The 22,986-nt window shown below is 44.4% G+C and overlaps 1 protein-coding gene across 1 annotated transcript in view; it reads left to right on the top strand.

Annotated features, from left to right (window-relative positions):
• The first annotated feature begins 4,375 nt into the window (after positions 1-4,375).
• The window catches only part of IQCN (IQ motif containing N), a 30,333-nt gene continuing 11,722 nt past the window's right edge, over positions 4,376-22,986 (top strand). The window contains 1 exon segment of the mRNA XM_066371646.1: positions 4,376-4,430. Within this exon segment, the coding sequence (XP_066227743.1) occupies positions 4,376-4,430 (55 nt within the window).

The following is a 22,986-nucleotide window of genomic DNA, read 5'->3' as shown; positions in this document are numbered from 1 at the left end:
GCAGGGTTGGTTTTTAACCATGTGACTTCACCTGGTACCACCTTCAGGCAGACATTTCAGGATGGGCCCCAGAAGTGAGAAGAGGGCTGATACTGAGATGGTGTCTTTGACACAGGAGACCAGGAGTCACGTTTTGAGGGTAGAGCTTCACTCTTCAGGAGACCACATCCCAACTTGGGTGCCAATTTGCCACCCTGTGACTTCAGCCAAGTCTCCCCCCACCGTTGGCTTTTACCTGAGGTGCTGTGATATAGGTGTAATCAAATTCAGGTACCTTCTCCCGGGGCTGAACAACAATGACATAGTTAATACTCAAATGCTCCCTGTAACCTCCCCAATCTATAGAGAAGGGGAGGTCCAAGGAGGTTGGAAGATCTGCCCAAACTGTATTTACTCTTGCTTCTGATGCCAATTTGTGTGTGTGTGTGTGTGGGGGGTTGTTTTTGTTTTAATTCCCCCCCCTACTCTAACCAATTCTCCAGGCATCAACTGTGTTCCCTACAGTTTTAGTTCCGACAGTTATACCTGGAATTGGCATAGACCCTGCAGTTAGAAGACTCAATTTTTGCAAGACTACCCTTACTTCAGACATCAGCATATGTTCCAGCTAGCCCACCTGTACTCTGACCAACCAGCAATAATCCTTAGGTTTGATAATTTGCTAAAATAGCCTGCAGAGCCAAGAAAAGCATTTTACTTACTAGATCACGGGTTATAAAAGATACAGCTCAGGAACAGCCAGATGGAAGAGACGCATAAAACAAGGTACAGGGCACTGAGCTTCCATGCCCATTCTGGGCTGCCACCCTCCAGCACCTCTGTGTTCACCAAGCAGGAAACTCTTGGAACCCCAGAGGTTCCAATGTATAAGCACAATTGATTTCATCTTTGGCCTTTGGTGATTAACTCAATCTCCAGTCTCTCCCAGAGGTTTAGGAGGTTGGGCTGAAAGTTCCAACCCACTAGACAAGTCTATATCTTTCCGGAGACCAATCCACAGCTGGCCTCTTGCTCTGGTGCCTCCCAGCGGCTCCCCAGGGAGGCCAGGCAGAGGCCCCTTAGCCAAGCTGTTGTGGCTTTGGCGGGACCCTGCTGAGCTGAGGCCAGAGTGTATGTCAGCCCCAGCCCTGCCAGCAGTGATTCACACCAGACCTTGGCCTAGCCCCAGGAGGTGACTGGGACTGGCAAGCTCACTTCCCTGTCCAGGACTGTGGCTAAGAGCCAATGCCCATATCCACCAGGCCGTGTGTAGATCCCAAGGGGCCTTGGGTTCAGCCCCACCCTAAGGAGCCTTCATACTCAGAGCCAGACACAGATACCTTTTGGCCTTTTAAGAAGTATGTCAAAGCCCTGCCTGGTTGGCTCAGTGGTGGAACATCAGCCCAGCATGTCAATGTTTGGGGTTTAATTCCTGGTCAGGGCACACAGGAGAAGCGCCCATCTGCTTCTCCACCCCTTCCCCCTCTCACTTCTCTTTCTCTCTCTCTTTTTCTTTCTCTTCTTTCTCTCTTTTCCCTGCTCTTCCCTTCCTGCAACCATGGCTTCATTGGAGTGAGTTGGCCTGGGGTGCTGAGGATGGCTCCATGGGCTCCGCCTCAGGTGCTGAGAAGAGCTCACTTGCTGAGCAATGAAGCAGTGCCCCCTAGTGGGCTTGCCAGGTGGATCCCGGTCAGGGCACACGTGGGAGTCTGTCTCTCTGCCTCCCCTCCTCTCACTGAACAACAACCACAAAAAAGTAAATCAGTTTCTTTTGTTTTAAACCCTCTCATGGCTCCTGGACACCTTCTTAATAAAACCCAAACTCGCCTCTCCAAGGCCCCATCTGTGACTCCTCCCCACCTTCCCTTGCTACCTTCTTTCCCCTCCATTCATATCAGCTTCTGTGTTTCTTCATTATGCTGTTCCCCACTGAGGGCCTTTCCCTATACTGTACTTTCCACCTGAGACACCCTTCCTCCAGCTCTCCCATTGCCAACTCCTCCCCTGTGGGTCAGCCCATTCCATCCCTCTTTGGTCCCTTTCTAAGTTTCACAGCCCCAAATTATTTGAGTTGTGTCCACAGGCTCAGATCAGGTCCCAGCCCAAAGGAGGTGCTCAGCAAATGCCTAAGGGATGAGAGAGTGAGGCTGCTTCCAGACACATGGAGGTGGAGATTTTGGGTCACTCCTGTGCTCCAAGCCCTAACTTTCCGCTTAGGATGGGGAGGTAATACATAGTAATAACCACCATGATTCAGCTCTGACCCAGGTCCTACCCCTGAGTCTGCCTTCTAGAACCCCCTCTTTCCAGGAGCCACTGGTGATTGGCTAGAAGTTGGCTTTGAGTCACAAAGCCACCGTGACACCAGGGCTCCAAGGTTGGCCATTCAGGCTGGCTGGGTTCAGCTCAGGGGCAGGTGAGTGGGGCCGGTTGGAGGGCTTTGTTGGGGTGGTGCATGGGGATTTGGTCATTCTTTCCTGACCCCCAGTGTTTTTGGAGTCCTTTGGGCCTTCCAGAGCTCTCCAAGGCGGAGTCAACTCCCCAACTGTTGGGCAGATAAAATATATTATGCTCACTTTGTTAAAGATGGCGCCACCCACATGGAAGTCCGTCGCCCAGGTGATGATATTAGTTGCCCTTCTTGCTTGGGATGGGCGTGATTATATTAATGTGTGTTGGAGGAGGGCTTTCACGCCAAAAGAGATCACATTGTTCTGGAGAAGAGTGATTACGTTCTAGGAGGAGCCCATGCTGTAGGAGAGCAGAGAAAGGCCACGTGGAGGAGGCCAGGAGAAGCAACCAAGATGGTGGAGTGCTGAAGAACAAGCCAGTTTGTGCAGAGTTTGTGCAGAGAGAAGAAGATGGGAAACAGATGAATGAGGCTGGTGAGGTTAGAAACCTTAGATTCTAGGAAACGGATAAGTCAGTAGCTTTGTGAGCACTGAATGAGTGGGTTTTGGAGTCCACTGTATGTATTTCTTGCCCGCCGGGTGCAAGCTAGGATTAAAGGTAATGGCCCACCAGTTCTTGGCTCCATTCATTACTGACTGCCCGAATCAAATGTGAACCTACATGGGCCAGCCGGCTATGATGGTGGCCGTGGCTACTAGCTTTACACCAACTCTTCAGAGCAGGGGCACTACTAAGGTCTTTCAAAACCCTGATGGTCTTTCAAAACCCTGTGGGCCCAGCCTGGAAAGTTTTTCACATCTTGGGAGCTGGTGAAAGTGAGCTTAGCTCATGTGACACATAGGGAAATTGAGGCTCAAAAGAATTTACTCAAAATTGCTGAGCTAGCCACTCAGCTTGTGTGTTTGTTGTAATCTCATTTCTCTTACTTTGTTGTCCGTTTGCTCATTCTGGTTGGATTCATCAAAAGGGCTGAATCACATGGTTGATAAAACCCCAGGATGGACCCTCAGATGGACCAGTTCAGATCCTGAAGCTGCCAACTCCTAAGTTTTGAAGCTTGGGCTACATCCACCCATCCACCCATCCATCCATCCATTCATCTATTCATGTATCCCTCCTATCTATTCACCCATCCATTCATGCATCCATCTATCTATCCATTTGTTCACCCATAAACATCTGTTGAGCACTTACTGTGTGGGGCTGTTCTAAGCTCTGGGAATCCAAGAGCAAACAAAGAGACAGATGTTCCCACCTATGGGCAGCTCATAGTCTAATATGGGCAGCAAATCAGAAACAACATAAAGAAATAAGACATACAGTATGTTGGCTTCTCAGACATCAGGTTCCTCCTCTGTGAAATGGGGACAATGACTGTGCCTGCCCACAGGGGAGTTGACCTCAGGTCTGTTTGCTCTTATGACTCAGTTCACATTACCCCTTGTTCTGAATGGGCCCAGCTGTTTTGGGGCTAGGGTTAGGGGGTTGGACATTCAGGCCATCACACAGGTGAAGCCAGAATGTTCATCATGAAACGAGGGGGTCTTTGAAAATGAATTGATTCTGGTCAACTCTATCTTGAGGTGTCTAGTTCATTATCATCTCAATGATCTGGCTGAATTTATGTTTACCATTTTACTATTTTTATTTATGTTGTCTCTGTTTTAGTCTTGTATTCCCCCTCTTATGCCTCCTTTTGGATTATTTGAATCTTCAAATAAACCTCTCAATATGAACTCTTATAAAGGACTTCCTTAGTCTCCTTCCACATGAGTATGACGTTAACTTTTCTCGGTAGAGGGTGTGGTTGAAACATTGCAAAAAGAAGAGGCTGGCCTGAAGGGAGGGTCAGAGGTGGAGGTGTGGACTCTCTGGGAGGAAACAGCCCCAGTCGTGGGTACAGATCATCATTCTTCTGTGACTTTGGACCTCAATCTGGTGAAAACATTTCTCCAGCCTTTTTGACTCCCAAACCAGAGCCCTCATGGTGGCCCGTGCACTGCAGGCCTCCTACCACCACCAGCACCTGGACTCCCAACGTGCTCACATCACCAGTTGCTGATCATCTACTCCTCCACCTTTTCCTTGCCCAGCAACTCCAGACCAGCTATGGCATGGCCAAACCAGCAAACATTTCTGCCATTTGGTGGGCCAAACCACATTTTCTCTGAGCAGGTCTGAACCTGTTCCAAATTTTCCCTTCCTTGGAAACACTTCCTCAGCCCTAGGAAACCATCTAGAGTTTCATTTTATTTTATGGTTAGTCTTTCAGAACTTCCCTATTTTAAGCTAGTTTCTGTCTCCTGATTGGGCCCAGACTGCTACCAGTGTGGTTCTTCTGGCTTCCATAGTTTCTGATGAAAAGTTGATTGATTAATAAGGTTGCTCCACTGTATATTATGTATTATTTTTTCTGGCTTCTTTCAAGATTTGATCTTTGTGAAGTCAGGGGTTTGATTCCTGGTGAAGGCACACAGGAGAAGCAACCATCTGCTTCTCCACCCTTCGCCCTCTCTCTCTCTCTCTCTCTCTTTCTTTCTCTTCCTTCCCCTCCTGCAGCCACAGCTCAAACGGTTTTAGCAAGTTGGTCCCAGGCGCTGAGGATGGCTCCATGGCCTTGCCTCAGGTTCTAAAATGGCTCAGATGCTGAGCAATGGAGCAGAGGCCCCAGATGGGCAGAGCATTGCCAGGTAGGGGGCTTGCCCCATGGATCCTAATCAGGGCGCATGCGGGAGTCTCTCTCTGCCTCCCTGACTCTCAATAACAAAACAAAACAAAAAGGATAAAGAAAGATTTGGTTTTTGTTTTTCAGGATATTGACTTGATCGAGCCCAGGTGTGTATTTCTTTGTATTTATCTTGCTTATGATTTTCTGAGCTTTTTATTTTTTCTAAAGATTTCATTTATTTATTTATTTATTATTATTATTTTTTCTGTATTTTTCTGAAGCCGGAAACGGGGAGAGACAGTCAGACAGACTCCCGCATGCACCCGACCGGGATCCACCCGGCACGCCCACCAGGGGGCGATGCTCTGCCCACCAGGGGGCGATGCTCTGCCCCTCTGGGGCGTCGCTGTGTTGCGACCAGAGCCACTCTACCGCCTGAGGCAAAGGCCGAGGAGCCATCCCCAGCGCCAGGACCATCTTTGCTCCAGTGGAGCCTCGGCTATGGGAGGGGAAGAGAGAGACAGAGAGGAAGGAGAGGGGGAGGGGTGGAGAAGCAGATGGGCGCTTCTCCTGTGTGCCCTGGCCGGGAATCGAACCCGGGACTTCCGCACGCCAGGCCGACGCTCTACCACTGAGCCAACCGGCCAGGGCCAAGATTTTATTTATTTATTTTAGAGAGGAGAGAGAGAGAGAGAGAGAGAGAGAGAGAGAGAGAGAATGGGGGGGAGGAGCAGGAAGCATCAACTCTCATATGTTCCTTGACCGTGCAAGCCCAGGGTTTCTAACCGGTGACCTCAGTGTTCTAGGTTGACGTTTTATCCATTGCGTCACAACAGGTCAGGCGTCTAATCTGAGCTTTTTAAATGTATAAAAAATTTTTTTTCAACAAATATTGATATCTTCACATATTATTTATGCCCTTCTCTTTTTTCTTGGACTGAAAGTACATGTATGTTAGATCTTTTCAGTTGTTTCACAGGTGCTTAATTCTTGCTTTAGGGCCCATTTTCCTCCTCTGTGTTCTTTGGATTGAGTAATTTTTATCTATTTATATTCAAGCTCATTGATTCTTTTGTCATCTGCCCTGTGCTGGTTAGCTCATCCAGAGAATTTTAAAATTTCAGGTATTATATATTTTCAGTTTTAGAATTTCCACTTGGCTCTTTTCTCTTTTTTTTTTAAATTTATTATATTTATTTATTTACTTTTAATGGGTGACATCAGTAAATCAAGATACATATATTCAAAGATAACATGTCCAGGTTATCTTGTCGGTCAATTATGTTGCATACCCATCACCCAAAGTCAGATTGTCCTCTGTCACCTTCTATCTAGTTCTCTTTGTGCCCCTCCCCCTCCCCCTTCCCTCTCCCTCTCCCCCCTCCCCCCATAACCACCACACTCTTATCAATGTCTCTTGGTCTCACTTTTATGTCCCATCTACGTATGGAATAATGCAGTTCCTGGTTTTTTCTGATTTACTTATTTCACTCCGTATAATGTTGTCAAGATCCCACCATTTTGCTATAAATGATCCAATGTCATCATTTCTTATGGCTGAGTAGTATTACATAGTGTATATGTGCCACATCTTCTTTATCCAATCATCTATTGACGGGCTTTTATTTTTTTTATTTTTTTATTTTTTTTTACAGGGACAGAGAGAGAGTCAGAGAGAGGGATAGATAAGGACAGACAGACAGGAACAGAGAAATGAGAAGCATCAATCATCAGTTTCTCGTTGTGAGACCTTAGTTGTTCACTGATCACTTTCTCATATGTGCCTTGACCGTGGGCCTTCAGCAGACCGAGTGACCCCTTGCTCAGGGATCTTAGGTCCGAGCTGGTGAGCTTTTTTTTTGCTCAACCCAGATGAGCTCGTGCTCAAGCTGGCGACCTCGGGGTCTCGAACCTGGGTCTTCCGCATCCCAGCATCCCAGTCCGACGCTCTATCCACTGCGCCACTACCTGGTCAGGCTATTGACGGGCTTTTTGGTTGTTTCCATGTCCTGGCCACTGTGAACAATGCTGCAATGAACATGGGGCTGCATGAGTCTTTACGAATCAATGTTTCTGAGTTTTTGGGGTATATACCCCCTAGAGGGATTGCTGGGTCATAAGGTAGTTCTATTTTCAGTTTTTTGAGGAACCACCATACTTTCTTCCATAATGGTTGTACTACTTTACATTCCCACCAACAGTGTATGAGGGTTCCTTTTTCTCCACAGCCTCTCCAACATTTGCTATTACCTGTCTTGTTAATAATAGCTAATCTAACAGGTGTGAGGTGATATCTCATTGCAGTTTTGATTTGCATTTCTCTAATAACTAAAGAAGATGAGCATCTTTTCATATATCTGTTGGCCATTTGTATTTCTTCCTGGGAGAAGTGTCTGTTCATATCCTCTTCCCATTTTTTTATTGGATTGTTTGTTTGTTGTTGAGTTTTAGGAGTTCCTTGTATATTTTGGATATTAGGCCCTTATCTGAGCAGGTGTTTAAAAATATCATTTCCCAATTAGTTGGCTGTCTGTTTATCTTGTTATCAGTTTCTCTTGCTGAGCAAGAACTTCTTAGTCTGATGTAGTCCCATTCATTAATTTTTGCTTTCACTTCTCTTGCCTGTGGAGTCAAATTCATAAAATGCTCTTTAAAGCCCAGGTCCATGAGTTGAGTACCTATGTCTTCTTCTATGTACTTTATTGTTTCAGGCCTTATGTTTAGATCTTTGATCCATTTTGAGTTAATTTTAGTACAGGGGGACAAACTGTAGTCCAGCTTCATTCTTTTGCATGTGGCTTTCCAGTTTTCCCAGCACCATTTGTTGAAGAGGCTTTCTTTTCTCCATTGTGTGTTGTTGGCCCCTTTATCAAAAATTATTTGACTATATATATGTGGTTTTATTTCTGGGCTTTCTATTCTGTCCCATTGGTCTGAATGTCTATTTTTCTTTGGCTCTTTTCTAATATCTCTTTTTTCTATTTCTCTGATGAGGTGCCCCATCTCTTCACTCATTGTGAACATATTTTCCTATGTAACATAATTTTTAGCTGCTCTAAAATCATTGTCTGCTAATTCTAGTACCTGGAGTATCTTGGGGTTATACTCCATTGATAACCTTTTCTTTAGAAAAATGAGTCACACTTTTCTGTTTATTCATATGTCTAATAATTTTTCAATATAGCTTAGGCACTGTGAATGTAATGTTGTAGAGGCTTTGGGTTCTGTTATATTGTTCCAAAAAAAAGTGTGGTTATTTTTGTGTTAGCAGGCAATTAAGTTGGATTCTTATTTTTTTTAATTTAATTTTTATTAAGTGAGAGGCAGACAGACTCCCACATGAGCCCTAACTGGGATCCACCCAGCAAGCCCCCTACAGGGCGATGCTCTGCCCATCTGGAGCCACTGCTCTGTTGCTTGGGCAACTGAGTTATTTTAGTGCCTGAGGCAAGGCCATGGAGTCATCCTCACACCCAGGGCCAACTTCCTCAAACCATTCAAGCCATGGCTGCAGGACGGGAAGAGAGAGAAAGAAAGAGAGAGAGAAAGGAAAGGGGAGGGGTAGAGAAGCAGATGGTTCCTTCTCCTGTGTACCCTGACCAGGAATCAAACCTGGGACTTCCACACACCAAGCCTATGCTCTACTGCTAAGCCAACCAGCCCGGGTTAACTTGGATTCTTTATCACATAATTTCCCCAGTCTTTTGTCTTCGGCTTTATGACATTATTTGCCATACATTTTTTCATTATGAAATCAAACATTTACCTTTTTCAGATCTTTTGAGTTTCCTATTTAGTTTGTAAAAGCTCCCTAATTCACAAGTTATACACATATTCTAAAGTTCTCATAATTTTTAAATCCATCTGGAGTTTTTTGGACTATAGTGTGAGATAGGAGTCTATGCTTTGTTCTCGCAGATGGATTGCCTTCATTTGTTTTGTACCTTATATTGTGATTTTCACCACCTGAATTAAAATACAATGTACCGCCCTGTCCGGTTGGCTCAGCAGTAGAGCGTCGGCCTAGCGTGCGGAGGACCCGGGTTCGATTCCTGGCCAGGGCACACAGGAGAAGCGCCCATTTGCTTCTCCACCCCTCTGCCGCGCTTTCCTCTCTGTCTCTCTCTTCCCCTCCCGCAGGCAAGGCTCCATTGGAGCAAAGATGGCCCAGGCGCTGGGGATGGCTCTGTGGCCTCTGCCTCAGGCGCTAGAGTGGCTCTGGTCGCAACATGGCGATGCCCAGGATGGGCAGAGCATCGCCCCCTGGTGGGCAGAGCGTCACCCCATGGTGGGCGTGCCGGGTAGATCCCGGTCGGGCGCATGCGGGAGTCTGTCTGACTGTCTCTCCCTGTTTCCAGCTTCAGAAAAATGAAAAAAAAAAATACAATGTACCATTGTTATATTGAGATAAACTTTGGTTTCACCTTTATTTCTTAATGGTTTGTCTTGTTCTGAGTAGGGACCATACTCTGACTATGATGGCTCTTGTGTATATTTATATATCTGTCAAGTCAGAGTCCTCGTTGCTAGTCTTCTTGTTCATGATCTTGGGATAAACTTTCAATTATTTCATTTGAACACTGAAATCATTCCTTCCATTTTCAAAAAACCCCTGTTGGGATTCTAATTGGACATAAGTTGCTCTCTGTGAATTGTGACATTGCATAATAAGTAAGTTATATGAATTCTTTCTTCCTAACCTTGTAGCACATCCCTCAGATGACTTGTGTCTCCTTTCTTGGCCATCATATAACTCCTTTGGCTTTTACGTAAAATTTGTTTTTATGAATTATATAATTTTTGACATTACTATAAATGGTATACCCCATTTCCATTTCCAGTTGATTTTGCATCAAATACAGAAAAACTATTGTTTTTTTTTTTGTTATTTAATTAATTTTAATGGAGTGACATTGATAAATCAGGGTACATATGTTCAGAGAAAACATCTCTAGGTTATTTTGACATTTGATTATGCTGCATTCCCATCTCTCAAAGTCCAATTGTCTTCCATCACCTCTAACTGGTTTTCTTTTTTTTTCTTTTTTTTCTTTTTTTTTATTCATTATAGAGAGGAGAGAGAGAGAAGGGGGGAGGAGCAGGAAGCATCAACTCCCATATGTGCCTTGACTAGGCAAGCCCAGGGTTCTGAACTGGCAACCTCAGCATTTCCAGGTTGACACTTTATCCACTGTGCCACCACAGGTCTAACTGGTTTTCTTTGTGCCCCTCCAAACCCCTCCCTCTCCTCCCCCCAACCCCGTAACCCCCACACTCTTGTCCATGTCTCTGAGTCTCATTTTTATGTCCCACCTATGTATGGAATCATATAGTTCTTAAGTTTTTCTGATTTACTTATTTTGCTCAGTATAATGTTCTCAAGGTCCATCCATGTTGTTGTAAATGATCCGATGTCATCATTTCTTATGGCTGAGTAGTATTCCATAGTATATATGTACCAAAGCTTTTTAATCCACTCGTCCACTGATGGACACTTGGGCTGTTTCCAGATCTTCGTTATTGTAAACAATGCTGCCATAAACATGGGGGTGCATTTCTTCCTTTCAAACAGTGCTATGGTGTTCTTGGGGTATAGTCCTAAAAGTGGTATAGCTGGGTCAAAAGGCAGTTTGATTTTTAATTTTTTGAGGAATCTCCATACTGGTTTCTACAGTGGCTGCACCAGTCTGCATTCCCACCAGCAGTGCAGGAGGGTTCCCTTTTCTCCACATCCTTGCCAGCACTTATTCTGTGTTGTTTTGTTGATGAGCGCCATTCTGACTGGTGTGAGATGATATCTCATTGTGGTTTTAATTTGCATTTCTCTAATGATTAGTGATGTTGAGCATTTTTTCATATGCCATCTGTATGTCCTCTCTGAAGAAGTGTCTATTCATTTCTTTTGTCCATTTTTTGATTGGATTGTTTGTCTTCCTGGTATTGAGTTTTATAAGTTGTTTATAAATTTTGGTTATTAACCCCTTATCAGACGTATTGTCAAATATATTCTCTCATTGTGTAGTTTGTCTTTTTATTCTGTTCTTATTGTCTTTAGCTGCGCAGAAGCTTTTTAGTTTGATATTGTTCCATTTGTTTATCCTGTCTTTTATTTCACTTGCCCGTGGAGATAAATCGGTAAATATATTGCTGCGAAAGATGTCAGAGAGCTTACTGCCTATGATGCTTATGGTTTTACGACTTACATTTAAGTCTTTTATCCATTTTGAGTTTATTTTTGTGAATGGTGTAAATTGGTGGTCTAGTTTCATTTTTTTGCAGGTAGCTGTCCAATTTTCCCAACACCATTTGTTGAAGAGGCTCTTTACTCCAATGTATGCTCTTACCTCCTTTGTCAAATATCAGTTGTCCATAAAAGTGTGAGTTTATTTCTGGGTTCTCAGTTCTGTTCCATTGATCTGTATGCCTGTTCTTATGCCAGTACCAGGCTGTTTTGAGTACAATGGCCTGGTAGTATAACTTGATATCCAGAAGTGTGGTACCTCTCACTTTATTCTTCCTTTTCAAGATTGCTGAGGCTATTCGTGTTCTCTTTTGGTTCCATATAAATTTTTGGAATATGTGTTCTATATCTTTGAAGTAAGTCATTGGTATTTTAATTGGTATTGCATTGAATTTATAAATTGCTTTGGATAATATAGACATTTTAATGATGTTTATTCTTCCTAACCATGAGCACGGCATATGCTTCCACGTGTTTGTATCTTCCCTGCTTTCTTTTTTTTTTTAATTTTTTAAATTTATTTACTTATTTTTTTACAGAGACAGAGAGTGAGTCAGAGAGAGGGATAGACAGGGACAGACAGACAGGAACGAAGAGAGATGAGAAGCATCAATCATTAGTTTTTCATTGCACGTGCAACACCTTAGTTGTTCATTGATTGCTTTCTCATATGTGCCTTGACCGCGGGCCTTCAGCAGACCGAGTAACCCCTTGCTGGAGCCAGCGACCTTGGGTTCAAGCTGGTGGGCTTTTGCTCAAACCAGATGAGCCTGCGCTCAAGCTGGTGAGCTCGGGGTCTCGAACCTGGGTCTTCTGCATCCCAGTCCGACACTCTATCCACTGCGCCACCGCCTGGTCAGGCCCTGATTTCTTTTATCAATGTTTTATAATTTTTCGAGTACAAGTCTTTAATCTCCCTGGTTAAATTTATTCCTAGGTACTTTATGTTTTGGTTGTAATGGTGAAGGGGATTGCTTCCTTCATTTCTCTTTCTGACAGTTCATTGTTAGTTTATAAAAATGCCTCTGATTTCTGAGTATTAATTTTATATCCTGCCACCTTGCTGAATTCGTTTATCAGGTCCAGTAGTTTTTTGACTGAGACTTTAGGGTTGTTTTTTTTTCTGAAGCTGGAAACAGGGAGAGACAGTCAGACAGACTCCCGCATGCGCCCGACCAGGATCCATCCGGCATGCCCACCAAGGGGCGACGCTCTGCCCACCAGGGGGCGATGCTCTGCCCCTCCAGGGTGTCGCTCTGTTGCGACCAGAGTCACTCTAGTGCCTGGGGCAGAGGCCAAAGAGCCATCCCCAGCGCCCGGGCCATCTTTGCTCCAGTGGAGCCTCGGCTGCGGGAGGGGAAGAGAGAGACAGAGAGGAAGGAGAGGGGGGGGGTGGAGAAGCAGATGGGCACTTCTCCTGTGTGCCCTGGCCGGGAATCGAACCCGGGACTTTTGCACGCCAGGCCGACGCTCTACCACTGAGCCAACTGGCCAGGGCCTAGGGTTTTTAAATATACAATATCATATCATCTGCAAATAATGATAGTTTTACTTCTTTTCCAATTTGGATGCCTTTTATTTTTTTCTTGTCTGATTGCTATGGCTAGGACTTCCAGAACTATATTGAATAAGAGTAGTGAAAGGGGGCACCCCTGCCTTGTTCCTGATCTTAAGGGGATTGCTTTTAATTTTTGCCCATTGAGTATGATGTTGGCTGTGGGTTTGTCATAAATGGCCTTTATCATGTTGAGGTATATTCCCTGTATTCCCACTTGGCTGAGAGTTTTGATCATGAATGGGCGCTGGATTTTATCCAATGCTTTTTCTGCATCTATTGAAATTATCATGTGGTTTTTCTCCTTCTTTTTGTTTATGTGATGAATCACATTGATTGATTTGCAAATATTGTACCAGCCTTGCCTCCCACGAATAAATCCCACTTGATCATGGTGCATGATTTTTTCATATATTGCTGGATTCAGTTTGCTAATATTTTGTTGAGATTTTAGCATCTAAATTCATCAGGGATATTGGCCTATAATTTTCTTTCTTTGTGTTGTCTTTGCCTGGTTTGGGAATCAGAATTATACTCGCCTCATAAAAGGAGCTTGGAAGTCTTCTTTCCTCTTGAATTTTTTGAAATAGCTTGAAAAGGATAGGAGTTAGTTCTTCTTTGAATATTTGGTAGAATTCACTTGTGAAGCCATCAGGCCCAGGACTTTTCTTTTTTGTTTTTTTTTTATAACTGTTTCAATCTCATTTGTTGTAATTGGTCTGTTTAGGTTTTCTGATTCTTCCAGATTGACTTTTAGAAGATTATATGTTTTAAGGAATTTGTCCATTTCATCTAGGTTGTCTAGTTTTTTGGCGTACAGTTCTTCATAGTATTTTCTTACAATTTTGTATTTCTGTTGTGTCAGTTGTTATTTCTCCACTCTCATTTCTAATTTTATTTATTTGAGTCCTCTCTCTTTTTTCTTGGTGAGTCTGGTTAAAGGTTCATCGATCTTGTTTACCTTTTCAAAGAACTAGTTCCTGGTTTCATTGATCCTCTGTATTGTTTCTTTAGCCTCTATGTCATTTATTTCTGCTCTGATCTTTATTATTTCCTTCCTTCTACTACTTCTGGGCTTTACTTGCTGTTCTTTTTCTAGTTCTTTTAGATGCAGGGTCAAGTGGTTTATTTGAGCTTTTTCTAGCTTCTTAAGGTATGCCTGTAATGCAATGAACTTCCCTCTCAGGACTGCTTTTGCTGTGTCTCATAAATTTTAAGTTGATGTATGCTCATTATTGTTCATTTCTAGGAATTTTTTACTTCTTCTTTGATCTCATTGTTCACCCCTTCGTTATTTAATAACATGCTATTTAGTTTCCAAGTGTTTGAGTATTTTTCTGTTTTTCTGTTGTGGTTGATTTCTAGTTCCATGCCATTGTGATCAGAGAAAGTGCTTGATATGATTTTAATCTTCTTAAATTTGTTGAGACCACTTTTGTGCCCTAACATGTGGTCTATCCTAGAGAATGTACCATGAGCACTTGAAAAGAATGTATATTCTGCTGCTTTAGGGTGAAAGGTTCTGAAGATATCTATTAGTTTTTCATTGCATGTTGCAACACCTTAGTTGTTTATTGATTGCTTTCTCATATGTGCCTTGACCGCGGGCCTTCAGCAGACTGAGTAACCCTTGCTGGAGCCAGCAACCTTGGGTTCAAGCTGGTGGGATTTTGCTCAAACCAGATGAGTCTGCACTCAAGCTGGCGACCTCAGTGTCTTGAACCTGGGTCCTCTGCATACCAGTCTGACGCTCTATCCACTGCACCACTGCCTGGTCAGGCTAGTATGTCCTTTAAGTCTGCTGTTTCTTTGTTAATTTTCTTTCTTGAGGATCTGTCTAGTGATGTTAGTGAGGTATTGAAATCCCCTACTATTATAGTATTGCTGTTGATCTCACCCTTTAAATCCATCAAAGTCTGCTTTATATATTTAGGTGCTCCTATATTAGGTGTGTAGATATTTATAATGGTTATATCTTCCTGTTGGATTGCTCCCTTTATCATTATGTAGTGACCTTCTTTATCTCTTACTATAGCCTTTGTTTTAAAGTCCATTTTGTCTGATATAAGTATTGCTACCCCAGCTTTTTTTTTTCATTTCCATTTGCGTGAAATATTTTTTTTTCATTCTTTTATCTTCAGTCTATGTGCATCTTTTGTTTTAAGGTGTGTCTCTTGTAGACAGCATATGTATGGGTCCTGTTTTCTTATCCACGCAGCTACCCTATGTCTTTTGATCGGATCATTTAATCCATTTACATTTAAGGTTATTATTGATATGTAATTGTTTATTGCCATTTTATTTGTTAAAACTGTATTCCTCTTTTGCTATATTCTTTTTCTCCTTTGATCTGTTTACAACAGGCCCCTTAGCATTTCTTGCAGCCTTGGTTTGGTTGCAGTGAATTCCTTGAGTTTTTAATTTTTTTTTGTCTGGAAAGCTTTTTATTTCTCCTTCAATTTTAAACAATAGCCTTGCTGGATAAAGTAGTCTTGGTTGTAGGCTCTTGTTCTGCATTACTTTGAATATTTCTTGCCATTCCCTTCTGGCCTCAAGTGTTTCTGTTGAGAAGTCTGATGTCATCCTTATGGGGGCTCCTTTGTAGGTGATAGTCTTTTTTTTCTCTAGCAGCTTTTAATATTTTCTCTTTATCACTTAGCTTTGGTATTTTAATTATGATGTGTCTTGGTGTAGATTTCTTTGGGTTTCTCTTTAATGGAGTTCTCTGTGCTTCTTCAACTTTTGAGATGTTTTCCTGCCTTAATTGAGGGAAGTTTTCAGCTATGATATGTTTGAACAAAGTCTCTATCCCTTGTTCTTTCTCTTCTTCTTCAGGAACCCCTATGATGCAGATGTTATTTCTCTTCATGTTGTCACAGAGCTCTCTTAGAGTTTCCTCAGACTTTGAGTCTCTTTTCTTTTTTCTGCTCTGCTTCCATGCCTTTATTTATCTTGTCCTCTATCTTGCTGATTTGATTCTCAGCTTCATCCATCCTGCTTTTAATTCCTTCCATTGTGTTCTTCATTTCTGATATTGTATTTGTCATTTCTGACTGATTCTTTTTTATTATTTCAATGTCCTTTTTTATATTTGCTATCTCTTTATTTAGGTGTTCATAATGACCATCTATTGTTGTTCTAATATCTTTAAGCATCCTAAAAATCATTATTTTAAACTCTGTATTTGGTAATTTGGTTATATCTGATTCATTCAGGTCCTTTTCTGGGGATTTCTCTTGATTTATTTGTGTTGCATTTCTCTGCCTTCTCATTTTGTCTGTGTAAAAGAAGGTTTTGGCCACTGGAGTCCACTGGGTGTGGCCTCTGTGTTCCCTAGGTGTGGTCTGTCTGCAGGCCTGCCACCCCCTCTGCTGTTGCTGCCTAGGGCATTCAGGTATGGGCGTTGCTGGTGCCTGCCCACTGGGGCTGTTGCTGTGGTTTCTACCTCTCCTTCACGGGAGTGGCTGTGATCACGTGCTTGGGTGTATAAGCCTCGTGGCCTTGGCCTTCACCCCGCCCCCATGGGTGGCGTTATGCTTGACCCTGAGGGCAGGAGTGAGCACCTTTGCTCAGCTGGGGGTCTCCACCTGATTCCAGGCTTTTTCCCCACCCTTGCAGGAGGAGCCCACTAGTGGGATGGCTGCAAGTCTTGGCTCCACAGGCCGGGCAGGACTGCGTGCCCACGCTCAATAGTGGGACTCCACCTGTTCTGGGCTTTTGGCTCCACCCTGGCGGGAGAAGCAGGTTCCCAAGTCAAGCCACAAGCCTCAGTTCTGTGGGTGGGGCAAGGTATGCTCCTGCGCCCTTGCTCAAGGGCAGGTCTCCCCCCATTCTGGGCTTCTGCCCTCCCCCCCAGCAGGCTGGATTGCAGGTGGCCTGCAGCTGGGCTTGACCACTTTTACACATCCCCTCCTCCCCAGCCCGGCAAGACTGAGCTCACACCTGGGCCTCAGTGGTGCCAGCTGGCTTCCTCCCTTGCCAACAGAACCACACTTTCATGTCCCACCGCCACCCTCCCTCCTGCGAGCCCTCAGCTGTGTGGGTGAGGGCACTGCAGCTCAGACCCTAAGACTCACTACTGTAGTCCCGAAAGCTCCCTCCTTCTAAGCGACTCTGCTCTGAGTGCTGTGGGAGAGCTTGTTTGGCTGGTGTCCTCCTTCCCTTTGCTGGTATTGCTGTTTCCAGGGGGAAATATTCACTTCAGATTTGGGTAATGACTCATCCCAGAGGTTAGGGTGGCTGTCTTTCAAATTTTTCCCCCTGTGCCTCCTAGATTACACTCTCTTCTTGCTACTCTGGTCCTCTCCTCTCTCCCCATCCCCAGGAGCCCCGGGTGAGTGGTTGTGAGAGAGGTTTTCTGCGCGGTCCCTTTAAGAAGAATCCTGGGTCTGAGAAATCAGTCTCTTTCTCACAGACAGTATCCTGTCTTATTTCCAGCTGTCCATATGCCTCTTCTAGGCTCTGGGGCTGCAGGCTGGGACTCAGGACCCTCCCTTCTCTGCTAAATTCACTTCCCACCATGTGAACCTCTCCTGGCTGCCGTTTGCTCTGGGGAGCTGGGCAGCCCTCTCCACATTTCTGCTTTTCCTACCAGTCTCAGTGTGGCTTCTTCAGTGTTCCTTGGTTGGAGAGTCCTCTTAGTTTAGTCCAAAATTGGTTTTTCCAGATGATGGTTCTTAAAATTAGTTTGTAATCTACACTTTAGTTTTGGGAGGTGGAAGTTGGTACATCCACCTACTCCATCGCCATCTTGTCTTCCAAAAACTATTGGTTTTTGTCTGTAGCCATGTGCCTTAGAAAGACAGGAGAAGCGTGCGGAGGACCCGGGTTCGATTCCCGGCCAGGGCACACAGGAGAAGCGCCCATCTGCTTCTCCACCCCTCCGCCGTGCTTTCCTCTCTGTCTCTCTCTTCCCCTCCCGCAGCCAAGGCTCCATTGGAGCGGGGATGGCCCAGGCACTGGGGATGGCTCCTTGGCCTCTGCCTCAGGCGCTAGAGTGGCTCTGGTCGCAATATGGCAACGCCCAGGATGGGCAGAGCATCGCCCCCTGGTGGGCAGAGCGTCGCCCCTGGTGGGCATGCCGGGTGGATCCCGGTCGGGCGCATGCGGGAGTCTGTCTGACTGTCTCTCCCTGTTTCCAGCTTCAGAAAAATGAAAAAAAAAAAAAAAAAGAAAAAAAAAAAAAGAAAAGAAAAGACAGGAGATAAAAAATATAGATAAAGATTAGCTGGCCTGTGGTGATGCAGTAGATAAACAGTTGACTTGGATGCTGAGATTGCCAGTTTGAAACCCCAGGCCTGCCCAGTCAAGGCACATGTGAGAAGCAACTACTATGAGTTGATGCTTCCTACTCCTCCCCTTTGCCTTTCTCTCTCTCTCTATCTCTCTCTTGTCTCTAAAAAAATTAATAAGTAAAAAATATATATATTTTTGACAGAGACAGAGTCAGAGAGAGGGACAGATAGGAACAGACAGACAGGAAAGGAGAGAGATGAGAAGTATCAATTCTTCATTGTGGCATCTTAGTTGTTCACTGATTGCTTGTTCATTGATTGCTTTCTCATATGTGCCTGACCAGGGGGCTACAGCAGACCGAGTGACCCCTTGCTCAAGACAGCGACTTTGGGCTCAAGCCAGCAACCTTTGGGCTCAAGCCAGGAACCATGGGATCATGTCTATGATCCCAGGCTCAAGCCAGCAACCCCGCACTCAAGCTGGTGAACCCACGCTCAAGCCAGATGAGCCCATACTCAAACCAGTGATGTTCGGGTTTCGAACCTGAGTCCTCCGTGTTCCAGTTCAACATTCTATCCACTGTGCCACTGTCTGGTCAGGCAATAAATAAAATCTTTCAGGCCCTGGCCGGTTGGCTCAGCGGTAGAGCGTTGGCCTGGCGTGCAGGGGACCCGGGTTCGATTCCCGGCCAGGGCACATAGGAGAAGCACCCATTTGCTTCTCCACCCCCCCTCTTTCCTCTCTGTCTCTCTCTCCCCCTCCCGCAGCCGGGGCTCCATTGGAGCAAGGATGGCCCGGGCGCTGGGGATGGCTCCTTGGCCTCTGCTCCAGGTGCTAGGGTGGCTCTGGTCGCGGCAGAGCAACGCCCCGGAGGGGCAGAGCATCGGCCCCTGGTGGGCGGAGCGTCGCCTCTGGTGAGCGTGCCGGGTGGATCCCGGTCGGGCGCATGCGGGAGTCTGTTTGACTGTCTCTCCCCGTTTCCAGCTTCAGAAAAATACAAAAAAAAAATCTTTCAAAAATATATAGATAAATATTTATATAAATATATAAACTATATTTTAAAATTAAAATATTAATGATAATAATATATTTAAATATAGAATATATAGATATATATTTAAATTAGAATATCTTGTGCCTTCTAGACAGATAATCCCTGTACCAGCTAGCTCTCCTTTTTTTTTTTTTTTTACAGAGACAGAGAGAAAGTCAGAGAGAGGGATAGATAGGGACAGACAGACAGGAATGGAGAGAGATGAGAAGCATCAATTATTAGTTTTTCATTGCGACACTTTAGTTGCTTATTGATTGCTTTCTCATATGTACCTTGACCGAGGGGCTACATCAGACTGAGTGACCCCTTGCTCAAGCCAGCGACCTTGGGTCCAAGCTGGTGAGCGTTGCTCAAACCAGATGAGCCCACACTCAAGCTGGTGACCTTGGGGTCTTAAACCTGGGTCCTCCACATCCCAGTCTGATGCTCTATCCACTGTGCCACTGCCTGGTCAGGCAGATTTCACCATTTAAAGTGGCATTTTCTGTGGTTTTGTAGTTAGCGTTTCTGTCTTCAGATAGTATTCTATCAATTTTTATAAGTTTTTATTAGAAATAGCCATTGTATTTGAGCCCCGACCAGGTAGCTCAATTGGTTGTAATGTCATCCCAATGTGCTAAGGTAGCAGGTTTGCTATCTAGTCAGGACACATACAAGAATCAACCAATGACCTGACTGGTGGTGGTACAGTGAATAGAGCATCCACCCAGAATGCTCAGATCCTCGTCTTGAAACCCAGAGGTTGCTGGCTTGAGTGCAGGAGTCCCAGGTCCCTGGCTTGAGCAAGTGGTCACTGGCTCAGATTGAGCCCCCAGTCAAGGTACATACAAAAAGTAATCAATGAACAACTAAAGTGAAGCAACTACGAGTTGATGCTTCTCTTTTTTTCTTCTCTCTCTCTCACTCTCTTCTTTCTGATCTCTCTCTCTCTGTCTCTCTCTCTCTCTCTCAATCAACCAATAAAATTTTTTTTAAATTTTTTTTTGTATTTTTCTGAAGCTGGAAATGGGGAGGCAGTCAGACAGACTCCCACATGCACCCAACCGGGATCCACCCGGCATGCCCACCAGGGGGCGATGCTCTGCCCATCTTGGGGTGTCGCTCTGCCGCAATCAAAGCCATTCTAGCGCCTGAGGCAGAGGCCACAGAGCCATGCTCAGCACCCGGGCCAATTTTGCTCCAATGGAGCCTTGGCTGTGGGAGGGGAAGAGAGAGACAGAGAGGAAGGATAGGGAGAGGGGTGGAGAAGAAGATGGGCACTTCTCCTGTGTGCCCTGGCCGGGAATCGAACCTGGGACTCCTGCACGCCAGGCCGACGCTCTACCACTGAGCCAACCGGCCAGGGCCAATAAAAAAATTTTTAGCCTGACCAGGTGGTGGCGCAGTGGATAGAGCGTCGGACTGGGATGCGGAAGGACCCAGGTTCGAGACCCCGAGATCGCCAGCTTGAGCACGGGCTCATCTGGCTTGAGCAAAGAGCTCACCAGCTTAGACCCAAGGTTGCTGGCTCCAGCAGGGGGTTACTCGGTCTGCTGAAGGCCCGCGGTCAAGGCACATGTGAGAAAGCAATCGATGAACAACTAAGAAATCGCAACATGCAACGAGAAACTGATGATTAATGCTTCTCATCTCTCTCCGTTCCTGTTTGTCTGTCCCTGTCTATCTCTGCCTCTGTAAAAAAAAAAAAAAATTAAAAAAAAATTTTTTTTTAAAAAAAGAATTAACCAATGGCCTGACCTGTGGTGGTGCAGTGGATAAAACGTTGACCTGGAATGCTTAGGTTTGAAACCCTGGCTTCCCTCATCAAGGCACATATGAGAAAGCAATCAATGAACAACTAAGATGTCGCAACAAAAAACTGATGATTGATGCTTCTCATCTCTCTCCGTTCCTGTCTGTCTGTCCCTGTCTATCCCTCTCTATGACTCTCTCTCTCTGTGTTCCCGTAAAAAAGTAAAATAAAAAATAAATAAATAAAAATTAAAAATTAACCAATGAATGCATAAATAAGTGAAACAACAAATTGGTAGTTCTAAAATCAACAAATAAAGTTTAAAAAAAATAATAATCACCGTGCCTGACCAGGCGGTGGTGCAGTGCATAGAGCATCAGACTGGGATGCGGAGGACCCAGGTTCGAGACCCCGAGGTCGCCAGCTTGAGCACGGGCTTGTCTTGCTTGAGCAAAAAAACTCACCAGCTTGAACCCAAGTTCGCTGGCTCGAGCACGGGGTTACTAGGTCTGCTGAAGGCCCGCGGTCAAGGCACATATGAGAAAGCAATCAATGAACAACTAAGGTGTCGCAACAAAAAACTGATGATTGATTCTTCTTATCTCTCTCTGTTCCTGTCTGTCTGTCCCTATCTATCCCTCTCTCTGACTCTCTCTCTCTCTGTTCCCGTAAAAAAAAAAAAATCATTGCATTTGATAAAACACCTTTTTGATACTTTTTGAAAAATCATAGGCTGTGTTTTTAATTTCTAGATATAATGAATTACCTTGGGATTTATAGATATTGAACCAGTTTACATTCTTGCAATAAACCCTACTTGGCTATAGTATTCTTTTGATAACTGGTCATTTTTCTTTAGAGTATTTGCATCTTATTCATGAGTTTTCATTTTCACAATCCACACAAACTCACATGACTGTCCCTAAAGCTTCCTCATACCTTCACCCAGCCACTCATATCCTGGTTTCTAATAGCAGAGCTTAACTTCTTTTGTTCCCTCTTTTTAAATTTTAAGTTTAGTTATTGATTTTAGAGAGAGTAAGGGGGGGGGGAGAGAGAAAGAGAAACATTGACTTGTTTCACTTATTTATGCATTTGTTGGTTGATTCCTGTATGTGCCCTGACTAGGGATCTAATCTACAACCTTGGTGTATCAGGACGATGCTCTAACCCACTGAACTACCCGGCCACAGCTTCTGTTCCCTTTTTAAATTTCCTATACTTGGAATAACCAATTTGCCCTCTTTTTTTTTTCTTTCACTCAAAATAATATTTGAGATACATGTATTGCTGTGCTGATTCTCCTTGCTATGTTGAATGGGATACATTGATTTATAAATAAGTCAATATTTCTATTGGTATTTATTTATTTATACTGATATATTAATAGGCACTTGTTTTATTTATTTTTCTGTTGATGTACATTTGGATGATTTTTGGTTTAGGAAGAATATTAATTGTTAGACCTTTTGAGTATATTCATCAGCATGGATATGGATTGAGTTGCCTTTAAGATATTGACAGTTTCCCCTAAGGTCCATTTTTAATTTTTTTTTATTTTAGTGAGAGGAGGGGAGGCAGAAACAGACTCCTACATGCACCCCAACTGGGATACACTTGGCAAGCCCACTAGGGGTGATGCTCTGCCCATCAGGGAACTTTGCTTCTTCGCAACCAGAGCCATTTTTTAGCACCTGAGGTGAGGCGACCATGGAGCCATCCTCAGCATTGGGGGCCAACTTGCTCCAATCAAGCCATGGCTGCAGGAGGAGAGGAGAAGAGAGAGATAGAGAGAGGGGGAGATAGAGAGAGAGAGAGAAGCAAGTGGGGAAGGGGTGGAGTAGCAGATGAGTGCATCTGTGTGCTCTGGCCAAGAATCGAACCCAGGACATCCATATGCCAGGCTGACACTCTACCACTGAGACAACCGACCAAGGTGGTCCACTTTTTAAAAACCTCATATTTTTCCTCAAAGTATTCTTTTTTAAAATTATTGGTTTTAGAGAAAGTAAGGGGGAGACAGAGAGAGAGAGAGAGAGAGAGAGAGAGAAATAATAGATTTTGCTGCTCTGCTTATTCATGCACTCACTGGTTGACTCTTGTATGTGCC

The sequence above is a fragment of the Saccopteryx leptura genome, chromosome 1, assembly GCF_036850995.1.
Source record: "Saccopteryx leptura isolate mSacLep1 chromosome 1, mSacLep1_pri_phased_curated, whole genome shotgun sequence".
Lineage (NCBI taxonomy): Eukaryota > Metazoa > Chordata > Mammalia > Chiroptera > Emballonuridae > Saccopteryx > Saccopteryx leptura.
This window is presented reverse-complemented; position numbering and strand designations above follow the sequence as displayed.